Source organism: Astatotilapia calliptera, chromosome 13 (assembly GCF_964374335.1).
Source record: "Astatotilapia calliptera chromosome 13, fAstCal68.1, whole genome shotgun sequence".
Classification (NCBI taxonomy): Eukaryota; Metazoa; Chordata; class Actinopteri; order Cichliformes; family Cichlidae; genus Astatotilapia; species Astatotilapia calliptera.
This window is the reverse complement of record NC_137434.1, coordinates 10216279-10237634: the sequence shown is the minus strand read 5'-3', so window position 1 is coordinate 10237634 and position 21356 is coordinate 10216279. Positions and strand designations below refer to the sequence as shown.

At 35.9% G+C, this 21356-nt stretch overlaps 1 protein-coding gene across 1 annotated transcript; it reads left to right on the top strand.

Moving 5' to 3' along the window:
• The first annotated feature begins 304 nt into the window (after nt 1-304).
• Nucleotides 305-21162, top strand: LOC113035386 (uncharacterized). The gene is made up of 39 exons (XM_026190927.2): nt 305-524; nt 1036-1401; nt 1487-1604; nt 1718-1791; nt 1911-2060; nt 2172-2304; nt 3600-3667; nt 3747-3837; nt 3970-4043; nt 4137-4286; nt 4418-4550; nt 6212-6279; nt 6367-6457; nt 8015-8046; nt 8132-8174; nt 8263-8345; nt 8475-8594; nt 11012-11140; nt 11465-11681; nt 11771-11914; nt 12270-12371; nt 12565-12627; nt 12895-13030; nt 15028-15128; nt 15249-15394; nt 15490-15720; nt 15818-15950; nt 16148-16215; nt 16304-16385; nt 16662-16723; nt 16820-16910; nt 17924-17982; nt 18104-18223; nt 18363-18491; nt 18594-18798; nt 19265-19408; nt 19905-20006; nt 20196-20258; nt 20782-21162. The coding sequence occupies exons 1-39, from the start codon at nt 424-426 to the stop codon at nt 20914-20916; spliced, it is 4557 nt and encodes a 1518-aa protein (XP_026046712.2). The 5' UTR covers nt 305-423; the 3' UTR covers nt 20917-21162.
• The last annotated feature ends 194 nt before the right edge of the window (nt 21163-21356 follow it).

The window sequence follows — 21356 nt, the reverse complement described above, 5'->3', positions numbered from 1 at the left end:
TATATTACTGACGTTAAAATTCCGAGCTTTAACATTAGTTAAACTACAAAAAACAATCTAAAACAACTATTGATAAAGCAAACAGCTATTCTCCCAAAACAGCATCGTTGCTACTCAGTTTTCCTGTACTATAACTCACACTTTCTCTGTTGTTATACTTTATTTTGATATCTTCCACCCAACTCTGCTAGTTTCAGCGTACAGCTTCAAACCATTTCTTTTTTTTTTATAAAACTTTACTGAACAAAACGTGGTTGATATGTCGGACATTACTTGAAAGCACCATGTGACGTTTACGGAGAAAACGAAACCTAAACTGACATGGAAAGGAAAAACGGAAACCATGTTTTATTTTGAGATTTGTACTTTGCTCTCTATTTTTATGAATTTTGTGTAAATATTCCGACTCCCGACAAACTTAGGATGGAAAACTACATAGCTAAGTTAAACGAGTATGCACAGAAACAGCGGCTGGCGCTCCAGTTTGTGGAGGTTGGAGCTGCTGGCCCTGACCACATTAAAACGTAAGTTGAACATAGATGGGATCTGCGACCTGGGATGTCGTACGAGTACGTGTGTATTTTTGTAGGATAGACTCTTCAGTGAAACCGTAGTAGGCTGTATTTTCGCTCACTCGCTACCAAATGCACGTTTGTGTACAGTAAATGTATTTTGTACGTCGCTTTAGTCCATTTACTAAATGTCCACAGGTATGTTGATCCTGCAGTATCTTGCTAGTGTGTTGTTTCCACACTTAAACTTTGTCACTCTGCACGCAATTGTAATATTTTGTTACAATTCTTTGTTTACCTCCTACCGTACAAATAAAACATTCCAACCATATGTTAAAAACAGAATATTTTTGAGCAGCAAGTTCTGTGGTCCTGAGTACTTTTTTGCCACGTGTATATAAAGATACAGTAACAGTGTTCCAATTTTTAAAGCTTAAATTGGCCTCCAGTTGTAGAATGGCATATTTAATATTTTGTGTGGGGAAAGTACACTAGGAGTTTACTGTATTTGTCTGTTCAACAGATTTACTATCAGAGTTGTTCTGAATGGTAAAGCCTATCCTGACGCTGTTGGAAAGAACAAGAAGGAAGCCAAGCAGAACGCTGCTAAAAATGCATTGGCAGGCTTGTTGGAGGAATCAGCTGATACTGTAAGATCATTGCACCATTGTATTCACTCACTGTATGTGTGGACATTTGTTTTAATCTGCTGTGTGTTTGTTGGTTACAAACAGACAGAAAATGCTGCAGAAGTTTCTAATACATCAGTTCATCAGAGAAGTGGCAGTAACATCAAGTACACCTGCTGGCTTAATGAGTATGGTCAAAGGAACAGGGTGATTGTAAGGCCCGTGGAGGCTGCCAGACCTGGACCAGATGATGAAAATCAGTAAGTCTACATGATGCATCTAGTTTTGATTGTAGATGTGAATAATCTATTTGAAATCTATTTAATATTTTTCTTTTAATGTTAGATGGTGTAACTTTTTTGTTGGTGACAAGGAGTACCCGGCAGCTTCCGGGAAAACAAGAAGGGAAGCCAAGGAGGAAGCAGCCAAGCTTGTATATCACGATATATGTGGCACTTTAGAGGTAACTAATGGAATATACTGATTGACTTGACATCAAAGAAAACTGGATAAATGGTTTAAATATTTTCATGCATGTTCTAGTAGCATGTTGTTCACTTGTACTTTATATTCCAGACTGGAGATGAGAAAGACATTTTCACATCAAGTCAGCAAAAGGAGGAAACAAAACAAAATGTTGCAGATGTCTGGTGAGTTGAAACAGTGTTTCTTTTTGATGCTTTATCCCTGTGAAACCTTTTTGTAAACTATGTATTGTTTAAAGTGGTTGAAGTTTCAGTTTTTATGTATTTTTTCTTTGATATTGTAGCCTTCAGATAAAGAGTTTGGCTGTGAAACCTGAAGATAAAAGGTTTACAGAGGTAAATTTCATAGGTCTTGTCAACCACTACTGTCAGAAAACATCCCGCTCCCACACGTTTATTGAAGAGGATATATGTGGACCGCCTCATAATCGACAGTGAGTGTGACCGTCCCCTTACCAGCCATTATAGACAATTTCTGCTAAATGCTGGCTGATGTTTAACAGTTGGTAAATGATGTAAACCAGTTTTTCACTGTTTCACAACAGATTTTCCTACAAATTAGTCATAGATGGCAAGGAATACCCTGTTGGTGAGGGTAACAGCATCAAGGAAGCCAAACAAAATGCAGCTCGATTAGCCTGGTCTGCTCTTCAGGAACAGTCAGACTGGGACAGCAAGGTATTTAACATTTTCTGTTAAGTTAAGAGTACTTTATTGTCTGCCGTAGGGGGAAATCATCCTGGATCGGCCAGCTCCTGCATTGAAACCCCTCCCACACACACATAGTAATAAAAATCAAAGCATAAACCCTAGTTGGGCACACTTTTATAAATACAGACCTTAGAATGCATAAATAATTAAATAAATAGTTGAAGTAGTAGTAGAGTTGTCCTTCAGTCATGAGCTGTTCATTTATCAGTTTAACTGACAAAGGGACAATTGAATATTTGTAGCAGTTATACTGACACAAAGGGAAGTTGTACCTCCTAATAAAATATTGTGGCCTATCGAACCATAAAAAAATATCTTGGGGAATGTTTATGTTCCTATAATTTTTCCTGCTTTCCTGATTGTTAGATTTCCAAACCTGCTGTCATAGCCTAAGAGACTCTGCAGTAGACAACTGATATAATACCAAAACTAAAAACTCTAAGTCTCCGGAGAAAATGAAGACACTGATAGATTCTCATACACACATGAATGTCCTATGGGTTCTTTTGATATTAAATACACTGAAGAAAAATATAAATGCAACACTTTTGTTTTTGCTCCCATTTTTCATGAGCTGAACTTAAAGATCTGAAACATTTTCTACATACCCAAAGGACCCATTACTATCAAATATTGTTCACAAATCTGTCGAAATCTGTGTTGGTGAGAACTTCTCCTTTGCCACAGGTGTGGCAAAGTTTGTATGTAGAAAATGTTTCAGATTTTTAAGATCAGCTCATGAAAAATGGGAGCAAAAACAAAAGTGTTGCATTTATATTTTTCTTCAGTGTATTTTGCCAATTTAATAGATTGTTGATGTTGGTATTTCCACTATGCACACTATGGTACCACCCCAGGCTCACACTGTCCCCAAAGAATAGTGGGACCCTAGCCTGGTATTTTAGATGCTGCATACACTATTTACATCATTTTATTGCACACTTGAGTTTGAGTTCCCCTAGAAACAAAATTCAGGCGTCCATCTCTGTGTATGTTCACCTAATCCTTTTTGCATGTAATGGTTGAGTAAGCTCTTGGCCTCATCGTAACTTTTTATTATGGAGCACTCTGTCCTATTTGCATATTAAAGTGTTTTCCTCAGATAATTCTTGTAGTATTCTGCCTATTTTGGAGATTTTTCATCAGTCAGATTTTGATGGCCTTACTCGAATAACTAAATCAGAATTTCTTCTGTATGATCATGCAGACTATAATGAGAAGGGTTGTGTTTAACAGCGCCACAACCTCCTTTGTGTTTTCAGATAACTATCAAGTCAGCTGTGTCAGATGATAGAGCACCGTCCAAACTGTCCACACCACCAAGCACACTGTAAGGCTGAGCACTACTGTAGATGGTAACATGTAATGTTGAAAATACCTATTAATTAGGCATTTTATTTGTCTCAAAGGGACTCTGGTTGTCCAAAATCAAGTAGCAGTACAACAACTACAAATGACTCAGTTGTTTTCTCCCAGTCATCTAACGCTTCCAAGGAGCAGGTTGGTTATATCCCATTCTTTCATCCACTCCTGCCATGGTTCACCAGTTTGTAATGTTGAGGCTGTTGCAGAAGTTTTTTTTAAATTACTGGATTAAATAAAATCAGTTTAAATGTCCGTTCTTGTTCTAAGATCATCGATCTAAAACACGGTGGTTCTTCAAGTCACAAAGGAGTAGAAATAAATCAGAATCATGACGACAACTGGTGAGGACAAACAGTTGCAACAAATAGTTTCAGTTTCAATGTTTGGATTCTCTTTTGTTGGTAAAGTTCTGAATATGTGGCTTGTCTTTATAGTTCTAAGACAAAGAGCTTGATGGTAAAGAAAGAAGCTGAAATCTTTACAGAAGAGAATTTCATAGGACTCATCAATCTCTACTGTCAGAAAACAAAGCATTGCCATGATTACGTCCTAGTGAGCAAATGCGGTCCACCACATAATCCTCAGTGAGTATGACTTAACCTTTTTAACTAAATACACCTTATATAGACTAAATCTATATGTGTGTATATATAAAGCTATTTGTATGGCACAAAACTCTTAAACCTGTTGCTGCTGATATTGTCTCCCTACACAGATTCTTCTACAAAGTAGTCATTGACAACAAGGAATATCCTGTGGGTGAGGGTAAGACTATCAAAGAGGCCAAACAAAATGCTGCTCGGCAGGCGTGGTCTGCTCTTCAGGAACAATCAAATTGGGATAGTAAGGTACTTAATGATCTTTACTTAATGATTTTTGTTTTTATCCACAACCTTGAAATCTTCCATATTCCTCATCCAACACACTCTAGCTTTTTAATTCCTTACTATAAAGGCGGTAAAAGGGTTGCACTACTAAACTTTTCTCAGCATCATTCAACAGAGATGCTTGTGAGAAAGCAAATGTCACACATTTCATTTATCTACCTGCTCCCTACTTGCTGTGTACACATGATGTGTGATGTCAGATTGCATTCACTTCTAATGAGTGGGCATCATTCTTACTGCTTCAAACCCACTTATGCGGGAAGCTCGACTAAACCAAACTGTATTTCCAATAGTGCAAACTAGTCTGAGGCGAATTATTTCCTGCTAGTTGTAAGGTCATAAAAGAGAGGACAGCCAAGTATTTAGTATTGTCCTTTCTCGCTAAGCTGCCTGAACTTCGTGTGTTAAAACAGCTTGAAAAGTGTAAGCTCAGTGTTACAGACAGGGAAGCACAATTTAGGTAAAGGAACAATACTTCATAATCATAATTTTTATAAGTGTCCAAATATTGCTGTATCTCAAAGATTGGATGATGCAGAAATATGTTCCTAACAAAATCATCAGGTATTATTGTACTTATTGAACTTTTTCTTTTTTTAAAAAAAGCATGTGTTTCTAAAGCATACGACCAGATTTGCTAAATAGAGCAAACTAGTGTGTGAGAGCAAACCCCAAATAGAGCTCATAGATGTGGTTAGTTTTAAAATCACGGTTGTTTTCTAAACGTAGGTGCAGTAAGTTAATTTCAAAATCGAGCCCAAAAAAAAAAGGCATGCTTTTTTTGTCTTTTCTTTTTTTAGCATTATTGGTACAGTTATCAGTAAATGGCATTTGAAAACATTAGTAAATAAGTGTATGTGCTTGATTTAAATATTTTCTTCTCTATGTTTTGCGCTTTGAGAAAAGACCTCACAGATTTACATATGCAACCAAAAACAGTCGCAAAAAGCAGACATGCTAAGAGGTTAAATGTGAAAAATATCCAAAAAACACCTGATGTGGGTTCCAGGATGCTAACATGCTTTTGAAGCCACTGCTGTACTTTACAGAAACCATACAGAAAGTGATTATTGCTGAATATTTTATGTTGTATATTAACCTCCTGGGACCTGGCATCCACATATGTGGACATCACATTTTGAGTTGTCTAGACCAAAATACAAAATTTTGCTCTACAAGGGCCTGATTTCCACTTACGAGGACATTATACTGCCACTGTTCTATCGAAATTTAAAGCGAATGTCCTCATATGTGGCTCTAAAAATCAGAAAAAAAATCATGTAATTCTTTGTTTTTGCATTTCCCAATCAGCCCAAATAGCAAGGAGAAATTAAAAATGCATGCCATGAAAGAGTTCAGGTGTTAGGAGGTTTAAATTATAGCTAAAACTAATGTTTTCAAAAACATTTAGAATTTTTCTGACAGTCTCATTTTAAACGTACATGTATGTGGTTAACCAATGGTTAATTTTGCAGCAGCCAGATGGACAAATAGTAAGGGCGTGTCGTGCATGTTAATAAATATCCCCTGCACTTACCAACAATCATATTATTTTACATTAAAGTGTCCTACTACCAAACGGTGTCTTAGTGTACAGCTGAACATTTTTTTGTTTCTTTCAGCTGGTTTCTTGGTCAGCTGTGTCAGATGATGTTACACCAGTCCAGCTGTCCAGCCCAGCGAGCACACTGTAAGGCAATGGAATGAGCAAGCACACCTAATACTTAAGTTTAATGTGGAGAAAACTGCATGAATGTATCTTGCTGTATTTTCAAAGGATCCCACATGATGCAAAATCAGAAAGAATACCAATGACTTCAAGTGACCCAGTTGTTTCCCCAAAGGTTCAGAGACCTTCCAAGGAACAGGTTTGTTATCCTCTGTGTCTTCTATATCTTTTGTTGTCATGTCCTTTGATACTAACACGGTTATATTAGGATGCTTTTAATTATTTAGCTCCAGTTCTACACTCCTAATTAGTAGTTTTCATAATTGCAATAACAACTTTTCAATAATAATGGGTGATGTATCTATAGTAATATCAATGTATGAAAATAGTTATTTATTAAAAAATGTGATCACGCAAACACTACATATTGGTGATCATGATCTATTAAAATGTGACAAATGCATTTGACAGTCTTCATAAATTAAATAAATGAAAAACTGATCTGTTTTTTTTTCTCAGTGAAGGTTATTATAGTCAGCTTAAACTAAAATTAGATGTGAAAAAACTGAAATAAAAAATTAAAACTAGACTTTTTTTTTTAAAGTGAAGTGAAATGATTTTGCACAGTTAGGGAAATAAAAAGCTAAACTAAAATACAAATATAGAGGAAATATCTTTAGTTTTAGTATTTAGTTTGTTTAATTCAATCTGCCTGATGAGTCACTGGTGTACATGTTTATTGAGACCCTATATGTCTACAACACTGTGAGTCAACTGCTTTCTTTTTTTCTTGCAATACCTGCACTGATTTTCCTAAATCTTGCCTCTGACATATCCCCTTGATGCAATAATAATTAAAAAGAGTAAAACAAGAACATTCACTTTGGATACTAACTGAAACTAAAGTGAATTAAAAACAAAGTCAGAATAAAATAAAAATTAAAAACTAACAAGAACGAATGCATCTTAGATTTTGTATGTGTCAATTTCATTCATCGCTTTCTTTTTTGCTGTTCCTGTTTTTGTTTTGTTTTTTTGTTTTTGTTTGTTTGTTTTTTAACATAAAACTCACAGTTGTATAAATAAGTAAAATTAGAAACAGAAGTTCAAGAAAAAATGCCAATGATAGGATTTGCCTTGGGAAGGTAAACCCATGTTGTTTAAACCTCTGAATCCTACAGTCTGATATTCTTTTCTAATTAAAATATAAATGTGGTAAAATCTGTATCACTGCAATACTGGCCAATGATTTTGCACACTGCAGATTTTCCTCACATCAAGCAGGTGGATAATTATGCAAATCTCCTATGAGTAATTTTTACTAAAGGGGATAATATTAGCTAGAAACGGGCTTAACTTTTTCCAAGAATTTGAAAAATAACTGACAATATTATTTTTTCTTGTGATGTTGTTCAAGTATATAATTTTTATCTGTAGGAACTAATCCAACAAGGCTCAACTATGTACTTGTACAAATGAAGGAAAAGTTTCCTTGGGATGATGTATGTGGAAAACATACATAAATATATACATTCTATACAGACAAGAAGTTAGCTAAGGCTCTGGGCAGAAATTGAGTGTGTATTTGTAAAATAGCACCTTACAAACTCTTACAAACTTTCAATACCTGATGATTGACATCAGTGTTTCAAACTACTATTAATAATACCATTTAATAACTAAGTTTGTCTTGTTTGTAACAAATGTTTTGCATCTAATTTAGCCTTATTTCCCCCTTTATTTCTCCCTTTTTAAGGATCAAAATCCTGATTTAAAACCAAAAATAAGGTAAGTCATACTTTGAAACCTGTTGTAAACATCGTTGTGTAATATTTCATCTGACATTATTGCTGATGATGATTTTCCTGGTTAGAATTGCAGCAAATTTCGGTAATGTTTCCAGACACAAAAAAAAGGTATGAAGGACTCACAGAAATTCTGAGTGTTTTCAGTTTTTTGTTTAATACTGGAATTTCAATATGCTGACTTTGCATTGTTTTTAAGGATTTGCACAACTCTGATCTCAAAGAAAAGAGTAAAGAAAGAGGTTCCACCGAGAAAACATCAAGTCAAGTAGTACAATCGAGGTATTAAAAAAACAACAACAACACTACAATGTACTGCTATCATGTTTTTACTACAGTTTATAGTTAAAGGAGAATTTTCTCTTTGTTAGCATTTGTCATTAATAGTAACACCTATGTTAATCTCTACAGGTTTACACTGGAATTCGACTCTATAGAGCGCCTTGGTAAAGGAGCCTTTGGTCGTGTTTATAAGGCAAAACATAAACTGCTGAATAAATATTATGCTATTAAAATTGTTCGCTGCAAAGAGTAAGTAAATATTTAATATAAATATTTAATTTTGTTTAAGTTTATGAAAAAGGTGAATTGCCACTAGCTCTGTACAGGAGATTTGAGAGAGATCTCTTCAGTCTTTCCAAAGCCTCCAATATCTTATGCCTAACAATCTTAGCACACTAGTAGTATACAAGAGTATACAGTAAGGCGGGTGGCAAATTTACTGTCAACTGTTTGGGGATATTTTGCATCTTTTGTTTTTCGGTGTACAAATACATTTACAGTGGGGCAAAAAAGTATTTAGTCAGCCACCGATTGTGCAAGTTCCCCCACTTAAAATGATGACAGAGGTCAGTAATTTGCACCAAAGGGTACACTTCAACTGTGAGAGACAGAATGTGAAAAAAAAATCCATGAATGCACATGGTAGGATTTGTAAAGAATTTATTCGTAAATCAGGGTGGAAAATAAGTATTTGGTCACCTCAAACATGGAAAATCTCTGGCTCTCACAGACCTGTAACGTCTTCTGTAAGAAGCTTTTCTGTCCCCCACTCGTTACCTGTATGAATGGCACCTGTTTGAACTCATCATCTGTATAAAAGACACCTGTCCACAGCCTCAAACAGTCAGACTCCAAACTCCGCCATGGCCAAGACCAAAGAGCTTTCGAAGGACACCAGGAAAAGTATTGTAGACCTGCACCAGACTGGGAAGAGTGAATCTACAATAGGCAAGCAGCTTGGTGTGAAAAAATCAACTGTGGGAGCAATCATCAGAAAATGGAAGACATACAAGACCACTGATAATCTCCCTCGATCTGGGGCTCCACTCAAGATCTCATCCCGTGGGGTCAAAATGATCATGAGAACGGTGAGCAAAGATCCCAGAACCACACGGGGGGACCTGGTGAAAGACCTGCAGAGAGCTGGGACCAAAGTAACAAAGGTCACCATCAGTAACACACTACAACGGCAGGGAATCAAATCCCGCAGTGCCAGACGTGTTCCGCTGCTGAAGCCAGTGCATGTCCAGGCCCGTCTGAAGTTTGCCAGAGAGCACATGGATGATACAGCAGAGGATTGGGAGAATGTCATGTGGTCAGATGAAACCAAAGTAGAACTTTTTGGTATAAACTCAACTCGTCGTGTTTGGAGGAAGAAGAATACTGAGTTGCATCCCAAGAACACCATACCTACTGTGAAGCATGGGGGTGGAAACATCATGCTATGGGGCTGTTTTTCTGCCAAGGGGACAGGACGACTGATCCGTGTTAAGGACAGAATGAATGGGGCCATGTATCGTGAGATTTTGAGCCAAAACCTCCTTCCATCAGTGAGAACTTTGAAGATGAAATGAGGCTGGGTCTTCCAACATGACAATGATCCAAAACACACCGCCCGGGCAACAAAGGAGTGGCTCCGTAAGAAGCATTTGAAAGTCCTGGAGTGGCCTAGCCAGTCTCCAGACCTCAACCCCATAGAAAATCTGTGGCGGGAGTTGAAAGTCCGTGTTGCTCGGCGACAGCCCCAAAACATCACTGCTCTCGAGAAGATCTGCATGGAGGAATGGGCCAAAATACCAGCTACTGTGTGTGCAAACCTGGTAAAGACCTATAGTAAACGTTTGACCTCTGTTATTGCCAACAAAGGTTATGTTACAAAGTATTGAGTTGTATTTTTGTTATTGACCAAATACTTATTTTCCACCCTGATTTACGAATAAATTCTTTACAAATCCTACCATGTGGATTCATGGATTTTTTTTTCACATTCTGTCTCTCACAGTTGAAGTGTACCTCTGGTGCAAATTACTGACCTCTGTCATCATTTTAAGTGGGGGAACTTGCACAATCGGTGGCTGACTAAATACTTTTTTGCCCCACTGTAGGTTTTTGATGTTTTGTTTTTACTTAACATCCATCTGCAGCCTTCATTTTAGCATCAGTAAATGAATTAAGGTGCCAAACTTCTCATCACATTACTGTTTTACACGACTTTGTGCTACTGTCCGCTAATGCTAATGTACCTTTTTTTTTTTTTTATCTCCATGTGGTATGCAATCTATCCATTCTAGTATCAGGTCACCCATTAGTATCTAATGTCTTCTTACTTCATAAAGTAATAAATAAACCAATGTTTCTTATACAAAACTGACACAGAATTTTTTTGGGTTAGTTGAAAGTGTACATTCCTCAGTTGCAGCTAGCTTGCTACTTAAGGTTAGTTCTGTGCGTTACATATGCATTTGATGGCTACATCATAGCACAATGACAGCCTAAAGCTATATGAAACTTAGAATTCTTCTGAAAGTGAGGGAGTTGTTATAAGTCTTCACAGAGATACCTTACAGTATTGTTTCCTGATGTATTGAGTCCCTCAGCTGGAAAGTTACAGATGCTTTAAAAGAGATTTAAAGTTTATTGATATTTCTTGTACTTCTTATAATCAGAAAGTCTCTAAGGGAGGTGGTGGCATTATCAGACCTCCATCACACCAACATTGTTCGATACTACACCTGTTGGATTCAGGATTTAGAATACCAAATGGACAGTACAGGCGACACCTACAGTACTTCGCAGTAAGTCACATTACTTCATTATTAATATTATTATGTCTTAACATTGCATCACATGTGGTGTAAATGACAGAGGAAGCATTCACTTCACACTTTAGTTTCTTGTCTGTTACCTTGATGTACATTTTTGAAGACTGGACACATGTTTTCTCTTTGTGGCTAAAATTATACTAAAATTAATCAATATTACAGTTTATTATAGCAACACACATTGCGCCACAGTTTTCTGTCTTCTTGATTTTTACAGTAGTTTACAGAGTGTTGCCTCACCATTGAGGATAAAGTAAAGGTTCATAATTCCTTCATTTGTGTTTTTTTATTTTCAAGGTCTGCTAGTGATTCATCTGAAAAGTGCCTCTATATTCAGATGGAGCTGTGTGATACTAAAACACTTAGAGTGTGGATAGACGAGAAGAATACTCAGAATGTGAAGAAATCTCTGCGAGACTCAAGGAGAAAGGAAGAGAGCCTAATCATTGCTCAGCAAATAGCCAGTGGAGTCGAGTACATTCACTCAAAGATGCTCATCCACAGAGACCTGAAGGTGAGACAAAGAGGAGAAGACGGTTGTTTGTTGCTGCACATCTCATAAAGAGGTAGACGTTTATTTGTGCCTTTTCTTAAAATGTATAGCCTGCCAACATCATGTTTGGACGGGATGGAGAAGTGAAGATTGGAGACTTTGGCCTGGTCACTGCTGAGATTGACAATGATGCTGAGAATCTACTGGAAAGAAGTGCTTACAAAGGAACACCATCTTATATGGCTCCCGAGCAGGTTGAATAATCTAAATTGAAATTTAGTGTCTTACCCATTAATAAATATTAGGTAGTAAGAGAAGACATTAAAGACACTTTTTTTAAAGGTTGTCAACACCATAGGGCAATGCACCTTCTTTCTTGTACTACTAAAAAACTATTTTACTACTGTTGCAAGTAAATAGGAAAACCATTTAAATCAACTGCCTTAAAACCAAAGAAGCATTGGGTTGACTATTAAACTAGTTTCTAATGCCCAATGTCCTTAAGGGTTAGTCCACCCATATTGAAAAGAGATAGTAAAAACCTTTTTTTGTCTTCTATTATTTACTCACAAAATTGGCCGTTTTTTGTTTTTCTCTTTTTAATGACAGAAAAGCAAGAGCCATTACGACCGAAAAGTAGACATATTTGCTTTGGGGTTGATATATTTTGAACTTCTTTGGAATCTCCCTGTTGGCCCTGAAAGAAAAGCGGTGAGTTTTTCCAAAGCTTATGCAAAATGTTGCTGCAAACTTGCTCTGTTAATAATGGTTTTCTCAGTTTGTGTCATAGGAAGCAGAATGTTGATATAAATCAAATTTAATGTGTACTATTTTTTTATTTAATATTGTTTAATAAATGAACAGATCATCATTTTTATCCCTTCTCTCATTATATAAATGCCAGGTTTGGGACAATGCCCGAAGCCAGAAACTTCCTCAAGGGTTTTTGAATAATTTTCCACAAGAGGTACATCACCATTATTTTAAGTTTACTATATAAACATTTTCAGCAATCATCTATTTCCATCAAAGGATGAAGAGCCACAACTGTTGATCGTTAATAGCAAAAATGACCAAGCAGGACTGTCTTAGAACCTGAAAGTTTTCTTTGTTTAATTTCCCAAGTAAAGTATAAATGTGGCAAATAATATATACTGGACTTTCACAATAAATGACAGCATTGATTGATATTGATATTGATTTCACACTGTTTTCTTCTTATGTCTAATTGCAGCATCAAATCATAAAGGCAATGCTGTGTGCGAAGCCAGAAAACCGTCCGGAAGCAAGTAAACTAAAGGAGGAGCTGAAAGAGTACTCTGATGCACTTTTAATGCAAAAACAAATGCTTCGAAATAGTAACACAGTTTGACAGTTATAAGGACTTTAATGAAAAGTCTAAAAAAGAACACTCAGTTTAGTCATTTCATGCATGACTGTATTCAATACACATCATGTCATGCAGTGCATGTGTGGATGTTTTGAATGCTTTCTTTTCATGGTCTGATGCATCATCAGATATAGTTGTATTTATGGAGTGCTTGGTTTAAAGAAAGGCTGATGAAGTGATTCATGTTATAATGTGTGAATGAAATACAAATTAAATTTGTGTCATTATTCACTTGTTGTCAACACTTATATAAATTATTTGTTTTAGCCTGTAATATTTTGTAATAAAAGTGATGTCATACTTGTATAGTATTGTAAATAGTAATAATAATAATAATAATAATAATAATAATAATAGTAATAATTAAAAATGAAAAAAAAGAACTCCAGATGAATGACTGCAATGTGAAATAGTGCAATAAAAAACGTTACAAGGTGACTTGGGTTCATCCTTTCAGCTGTGTGGAGGGAGTAGCATGCTGGTTATGGTAGTTTCCATACAGTTGGGCCACTTTCTGTTACAGTAAGTGGTTTAAGGTGTCATGTGAGTAATTTCATCCATTGAAAGATTAAATATACTGGTAAGTGAATAAATCCTTCTCTCAGATTTTTACTGTGAAGTCACTGCGTACAATAGATTTGCCATGGAGTACTGCAAAACTGAATTTTGAGTCTTCCCATGATGGGTATTTCTTCTTTACTCACTTTCTTTTCACTCTCTGTTTATACTCCACTCTGCATTCAGCCATTGGTTATTTATTTATTTATTTTTTATCTCTGGCTCTCTTCCATAGCCTGTCTTTTATCCTATCATATACATAAAATTTTGTTTAATTTTCTGGATCAAGAAACTTTCTTAAAATTTTTTTTTCCAATATAGAGAAAGCAGCTGTGAGTGAATCGGTGACTCGCGATCTTCTAACATGCCAGCTTATACATGTAATGACAAGACATTTCTAATGTTTAATTGCCATTGTTCATGCGTCATTCCTATTGTGCCATAGTATTCTCCTTTCCCAGATGGATATGAACATGGGCCAAAATAAATAGACGAGTGGGAATGGACAATGCGTAGATTATAGTTATGTTATTGCAATTATTTTTTTATTCGACTTTGCTTTAATACTAAGTTTTAATGCCTGCCAAGGTGTGGACACTGGGACATGACGTTTCCACTGACGAATCGAAACTTAAAGGCGGCTGAATCCGCTAACGCGGTTGCGGAAACGTGGAGGCAATTTTTTTAAAAAGAGATAAAGCGATACTATTGTACTTTGTGACTTGTCACAATTATTCGCAATTCTGAACTCTGATTGCAACTCCTTCGTCATTTTGGGGGGAAGTGGGACACCATGTAGTTCTATAGGGAATGAGCTACACAGGCTCGGAGGTGAACTCGAGTAACTTGGCTCTACAGGCCATGATCACGGTAAGTTGTATTTAATATTTAAGTGTGTCTATGCAATAGCACACTTCTTATCAATCGTCGGCTTTATTATTTTATGTAATAGTTTTGGCTCGTGCAATTGGCGCTACACTCCGTTACTCCCTGTTCTGTCACCATTCTTTCATTTCTTCTGCTGACAAAGACGTGTATATATAGTGATGTAATTTGAACATCTAACTAGTAAATGAATAACAAGTCATTTGGTCTATTGACTATTACTCTGACTGCTAATTACTGTTTTCCGCGACAGTGAAAAAAGGTTTAAAGTCACTTTCTTCACAAACCAGTTGCACAAAATAATATTATTCAAGTGAACGCAACAGTGACCAATTAGAGCATCTAAGGTTATATTTCAGGAATAACTAACATGGCTGGAATAACCTGCTTCCCATTTTGGTATCTTGTGCATTACATTACAGTGGTTGATACGTCAACTGACTGGTACTGAATATAGATATGTATTTTTATGTAGTTAAGAACTTCATTACGTGCCAGTATAATCAAATCAAAGCTTTGATCATTTGTCATCAGATTTACCACCACTAAACAGCCTGAAGGAAGTGAGCCAAACAGACCACAACAGGAAATACTCTGCAGTAATGGATAAAGAGCAACAAGCTCCAGTTGATTCTGTAAGATCATGATGCAGTCTTTGCTGAACTAAAGTATACTAGGTTGCTTATTATGTTCAAAATGAAAGTGTAGTTTACAGCTGCAAGTCTAACTGCTTTTTATTGATGTCTTTGTTTTAGATGGAAACAGAAGATGAAAATCCAACTGCTCCACTTATTCAAGCAAATATTTCTGACTATATAAGCTGGATAAATGAATATGGTCAGAAGAATAAGATCATCATAAAGCCTAAGGAGTCAATAAATATAAACAAAAGTGGTTTTCCGTAAGCCCCCATACATCGTAGAAAATATTTTTTTTAAATATATTTTTGTTTTTAAAAATATAAAAATTAATGCATAATGTTGTATGATGTTACAGAAGATGCTGTAGCTTTGTGGTTGGTGGGAAGGAGTACCCAACTGCCTATGGGAAAAATAAAAAGGAAGCTAAGGAGGAAGCAGCCAAGCTAGTATATCAGAGCTTGGGTGTAACATATAAAGATCACAAACGGACAAATTTCGTTGGACTTATTCACAACTACTGTGAGAAGACAGGGCGAATCATTGATATTATTAAAGTGAGAAGCTGTGGCCCACCACATAACCCTAAGTGAGTATAAGTGAATCTTTGGAGGGTGAATAGAAGCTGCAATAACACTTAGTTGGGTAATAAAGTCTAAACTAACACATCTTTCCTGGTTACATAGGTTTTTCTACAAATGTGTGATCAACAAGAAGGATTACCCTCAGGCTGTAGGTGGCACTAGCAAGGAAGCCAAACAAAAGGCAGCTCAGTTGGCCTGGTCTGCTCTTCAGGAACAGTCTGACTGGGACAGCAAGGTATTTAAATGCTTTCAGCATGTTATTGTCACTTAGGTAAGAAAAAAAATTATATTCATATTCATTACACAACATGTGCAATGTTCTGCTAAAATGTCACTTTAGCAGAACATTGCACAGTTTCATAAAGCTTGCACTCAGCACTTTTCTAAGTTTGATAACTAATGTTGAATGTCACATATTGTGCTTATTTTAAGGTATCCTACAGGTCAACCATGTCTGAAGACAGTGTTTCAACAATGCTGCCATCCCCAGCATCCACAGTGTAAGCAAGTATTAACATTAATGGTAGAGTATGTGGTAAAGTTTAACATGTATAAAACTACACAAATGGCTCTCTTTTTAATTTTAAGGGAGGCCTTGTCAGAAGTCACAACAAGGAGTGAAAGTGAATCAGTATCAATCACTGACCTATCGAACTTGTTGGAGACTAAGGTCAGGTTTTTTTTTATGTTGCTTTTAAAATTATAAAAGAATTCATAGAACTTGAAGTTGACTTTTTTAGACTAAAACATATCGGTGTATCTGTGGTGTCCCTCTTCTGGAATTTAAACCCATAATCTGACAGTAACGCTAAACAGGAGAAAAATGTTATAAAAGCATAAAATACTAGGATTGCTTTTTTTCTCATTGGTGAGGTGAGTGCTTCCAAAGGCTAACATATTTACAAATCAAAACAATTTCATTGGAAAATTGTTTTTGTTTTTATAGATGTCCCTCATGTCAACTTCGTCTGTAGACACTCCACCAACCAGGCTGTCAACACCTTCACTGTAAGAAACTCTAATACTAGTAGTAATACAACTACTAAGTCAGACAGTTGTGTATTAGGAAAGCAGCACTCATGTACTCTTGTTGTATTCTCCAAGGGAGTCTCTCGAAGCGTCTTCAAAAAGCATGCCAACAAGTACGAGTGACTCCGTTATCTTCACTGATTCATCACACCCTTCCATGGAAAAGGTCTGTTGCTTTAAACACAGAATTTGTTGAAAGAAAGAAATCCCCACTTTATAATCTGTATACTATGCACTGTATATTATATGGCATATGGTGAATATGGGGTGGACGGTGGAGGGCTTGACTATGGGATAAATGGTCAACTGCTGGTCTTTAGATCATGCACAATTGTAGTTAGAGCTTTGTTTTCATTCTTATGAATAAGTTGGACTTATTTCTAGTGGCTGCTGGGCACTTTCACGTCTCTCACCAGTTCTATTCATAACTTTCATAGAAAGATGTTCTAGGCACAGTTAAGAGTCATAGCATGTCAGCCTTCGTGGCATTATGGGAAGCTGTTTTTGTGTCAGAATTTTTTGCAAATTTGTTTAGTGTTTAGTTCTAGTTCAGTCACTTTATTTCAGTCAATTAGTGTGCAATCATATTTTATTCAATGTAAAGTCATTACATTTGTACTAAAAATCATAAATGTGTATGGCAATCTATAAATGTCATTAATAAATAAGCAAATCTGTGTTCAGATCTCTAAACCTACTGGTATTTGTAAATGGATTGTAAAATATGAATTGAATTTGGCTTCAATAGCTTAAAATATGGACATCAGTTGTGACTCAAGCGCTTTGGCTGTTTACACAGAATATTTGCTAACCCTGGGTAGCAGATGGCTGGTAGAGAAGCTGTTAATGCGATATATTAATGCGACAGTAATGCAACATCTGAAAGTCAGTCTCTGCAAGCCCAAGTTCAGGGTTAACAAAGAAGTTAGAAGAAAATCCAAATGTATTTCCAAAGCGCCACAAACATTTACAGCTCTGCCACATCACAGTGTAGTTAAACAGAAAAAGACGGGTAACACAGCATGTATTTTCCTTTTTTCTTTTCTTTGATATGTTTAGCTAAGCCCAAACCGCCAATAAAAGTAATTGTATTTATTAATTAATATGTTCAGACATCAGACATTTTTTTATACTAATGATAATAATAACCATGTTATGTCCTTCTGTGTTTTTTTTCAGGACGCTAACAAAAACAAAAATACAGACAACAGACCAAGTGACACATCTGGCCAATCACAGTATGAAAAAAAATTTCATGACGTTTATACTTGTGTGGTCAGATTTTTGCATCCTCTTTTTTTCCAATAATTTACTTATTTTTTCACATCTTCATCTAATGAATGTTGTTTATCTCACTAGGTTTACTTTAGACTTTGATTGCATTGAATGTCTTGCTAAAGGAGGCTATGGTCATGTTTTCAAAGCAAGAGATAAACTGGTGAAGAAGTATTATGCTGTAAAGATTGTTCGCCACAAAGAGTAAGTCATATGCACAGTGTATATTTTCAAAGTACAAATGTTTTGCATAAGCAACATTCTAATAACAGAAACCGTGAGTATGTATGTATGTATGTATGTCTTGCTTACTGAAGCATTTCTGTGTTTTCCTTCTGATCAGAAAAGCTCTAAGAGAGGTTGGGGCATTATCAGACCTCAACCACTCTAACATTGTTAGATACTACAAGTGTTGGCTGGAGGATTCAGAATACCAGTGGGACAATACAACTGACAGTTACAGTACTTCCCAGTAAGTTTTGTTCAGTTATTTAGTATTGTGCAGTTTTGCATTTCTATGCTTAAAATGAAGACTTGATGCTAATTAGATTTTTAATCTTCCTTTTTTTTTTAGGTCTAGTAGTAATTCATCACAAAAGTACCTCTATATTATGATGGAGTTATGTGACGACAAAACACTTAAAGACTGGATAACTGAGAAGAATGAGAAAACTCTTGAAGAGTCTATAAGAAGAGCAGAAAGTCTTCCCGTTATGCAGCAAATAGTCAGTGGAGTCGAGTGCATTCACTCCCACAGACTCATCCACAGGGACCTCAAGGTGAGACTCAAGATTACAGGATCACAAGCTTATGTTGCTGAGCTAGCTCACATTTAAGTTTAAGTTTTTCCATTTCCATATTCTTTAGTATCCTTTTTGTGTGTTTAATGGAGATGCACACTGCTGCTATTAAAGTATTGGTGTGCTTCTTCTACTTCACAGTAAACCCAGTAGACAGGAAATGACTGAGTATTAGGGCCACATTAAGAAAAACATTATTAGTGTTGATTTAGGGATTAAAGTCAACATTACAAGGTGGTGATAAGTATAAGAAGGTTGAAGAGATGGCGCAGCATCAAGGAGAAATACTAGAAGCAGCCAGTGCTATGCCGCAGCCTCTTAGTAGATGCACATATGGTGTAAATTTGAAAGATTTCTCGTAGAATCACCTGAGCTTATTCACTCATTTCTGACTACACGAGGCACTAAATGCTCAATGTTTAAATTTTGCTTTTCCAATCGTCAGCCTACCAACATCATGTTTGGAAAAGATGGAAAAGTGAAGATTGGAGATTTTGGTCTAGTTGCTACTGAGACTGATGATAATGATGAAAATCAGAGTGAGAGAACAGAGAAAACAGGAACCAAGTCATATATGGCTCCCGAACAGGTGAGGTCTCTGTAAACAAATAACCTTTGATTTCTTTTCTGTGTTTTTTTTATTGTTGACAGTATTCAATGATAGCTATGTGCTCAACATTTTCTGAATCTATTCAAGTTTCATTACCTTCTGCAAATGTTCTTAAAAATGACAGAATCTCCTGTTCTTTGTGTTTTTTTTAAAGATGTTTACAAATTGAAAAGTTTTTTTCTTTCCATTATCACCACCTCATTCATTCGCTGTAAAACTCTTATTTCATTCCAGATAAAACCATCTCTTATGATACATGCTAAGATATCTTTTTTTAAGTGATTGCAGCCAGATGGGGTTTTTTTCTGGTTTCTACTTTTAATTTTAGACTTATATACCATGGTCTTAAAATTTAACTACAACTTGAAAAAAGTGAAATCCACATAGATTAGCTTACCACAACCATATCTTATAATTTAAACACTCACACTGAGTTAAGGGGTGTGTACCACATTATGTTTTTGTTTTATGACAGAGGACCAAAACAAGATATGGCTCCAAAGTGGACATATTTGCTCTGGGACTGATATATTTTGAACTCCTTTGGAAAATCTCTTCTGGGCATGAAAGAGGGAAGGTGAGTTGGTATAACAATTTAATAGTTTACATTTTAAAATGTTTACTGGTAGCTTCCTATCAGTGTTAATGTGTGAAGAATATAATGTATAGAATTGCATACTTAAGTTTTGCTTTTGTTTTTCTTGTGATGATTTTCTGTCAAGTCAAATAACATGTTTTTGTATCCTTTTATCATTATGTATACTAGATTTTTACAGGTGTCAGAAAGCAAATTCTCCCTGAAGAATTTACACTGAAGTTTCCAGAAGAGGTATAATTCTTATTTTTTTCACTTTCACATTTATAAACCACTTTAAAACAACATAACAGCTGACCAAAGTGCTGTACAAAAAAAAAAATAAGATAAAATAGGAAAACAAGAATAAAAGAATAAATCGGCGAGCCTGCCTGACCTCCAGAGGCAGCTCATTCCACATTTTAGGTTCCAAAACTGAAAAGGCTTTGTCTCGAGATTTAGAAAATGTCTTCGGGACAGTCAAAAGCATCTGTTTAGCTGATCTAAGAGCATGTGATGGCATGTAAGGGTGAAGCAGCTCAGACAAATAAAAAGGGGGAAAGACCATTAAGAGACTTAAAGACAAATCAAGGAATTTTAAAATGGATTTAAAACTTAACAGGAAGCCAATGAGGGACTCTAAAACTGGAGCCATGTGTTCTTGTTTGCTTGTACCAGTTAAAAATCGTGCAGCACGAATTGGCTAATTATTTGTACTGATAATATATATTCATGTTGATACAGAAAGTAGCTGATTTTTTTTTAATGTGTTTTGCAGAACCAGATAATCATGTCAATGCTGTGTCCGAGCCCAGAAAACCGACCTGAAGCAAGTACACTGAAGGCAGACCTGGAACAGTGGGCTCAAACATTAAATGCACAAAGAATGCACCTAGAAAATGTAACTGATTGATCAGCACTTACTAAGTGACATAAATACATCTTTTGTTGTTGTTTTTTTCATGTCATGTCTTTTTTCATGTTTCAATGTCTTTGATGTACTGTTTTTTATGGCTATAGCAGTTATGTTCAGTCACTTTGTACAGAAAGTAGGAATCATGTTCTGTGGAAATGTGATTAACATATTTAAACTGATGAATTATTACAGCCTTTGCTTTGTAATAAATAGACTGATGTGGAAAATAAAATAACGACCAACCAGGGTGTAATGGTCATTTGTCTGCTGTACAGTTTTTGTACATGTTTTACTGCATAATTTAGTGAGTGGGTCTTGACAGGTACTGATAATTTGCTTACACTTTACATTAAACATAAGTGCGTATGGGATTTTTTTTATTACCACATGCAAAATGTGCACTCAGTTTGGGAAAAATCCCATTTTATGCAACAAGT

Excerpts from the sequence above, each read along its gene's own strand:
- LOC113035386 (XM_026190927.2), top strand. The coding sequence starts at position 424 with ATGGAAAACTACATAGCTAAGTTAAACGAGTATGCACAGAAACAGCGG. Across the intron at positions 3,668-3,746 it reads TCCACACCACCAAGCACACT|GGACTCTGGTTGTCCAAAAT; the intron begins GTAAGGCTGAGC and ends TTTGTCTCAAAG. Across the intron at positions 8,047-8,131 it reads GATTTAAAACCAAAAATAAG|AATTGCAGCAAATTTCGGTA; the intron begins GTAAGTCATACT and ends TTTCCTGGTTAG.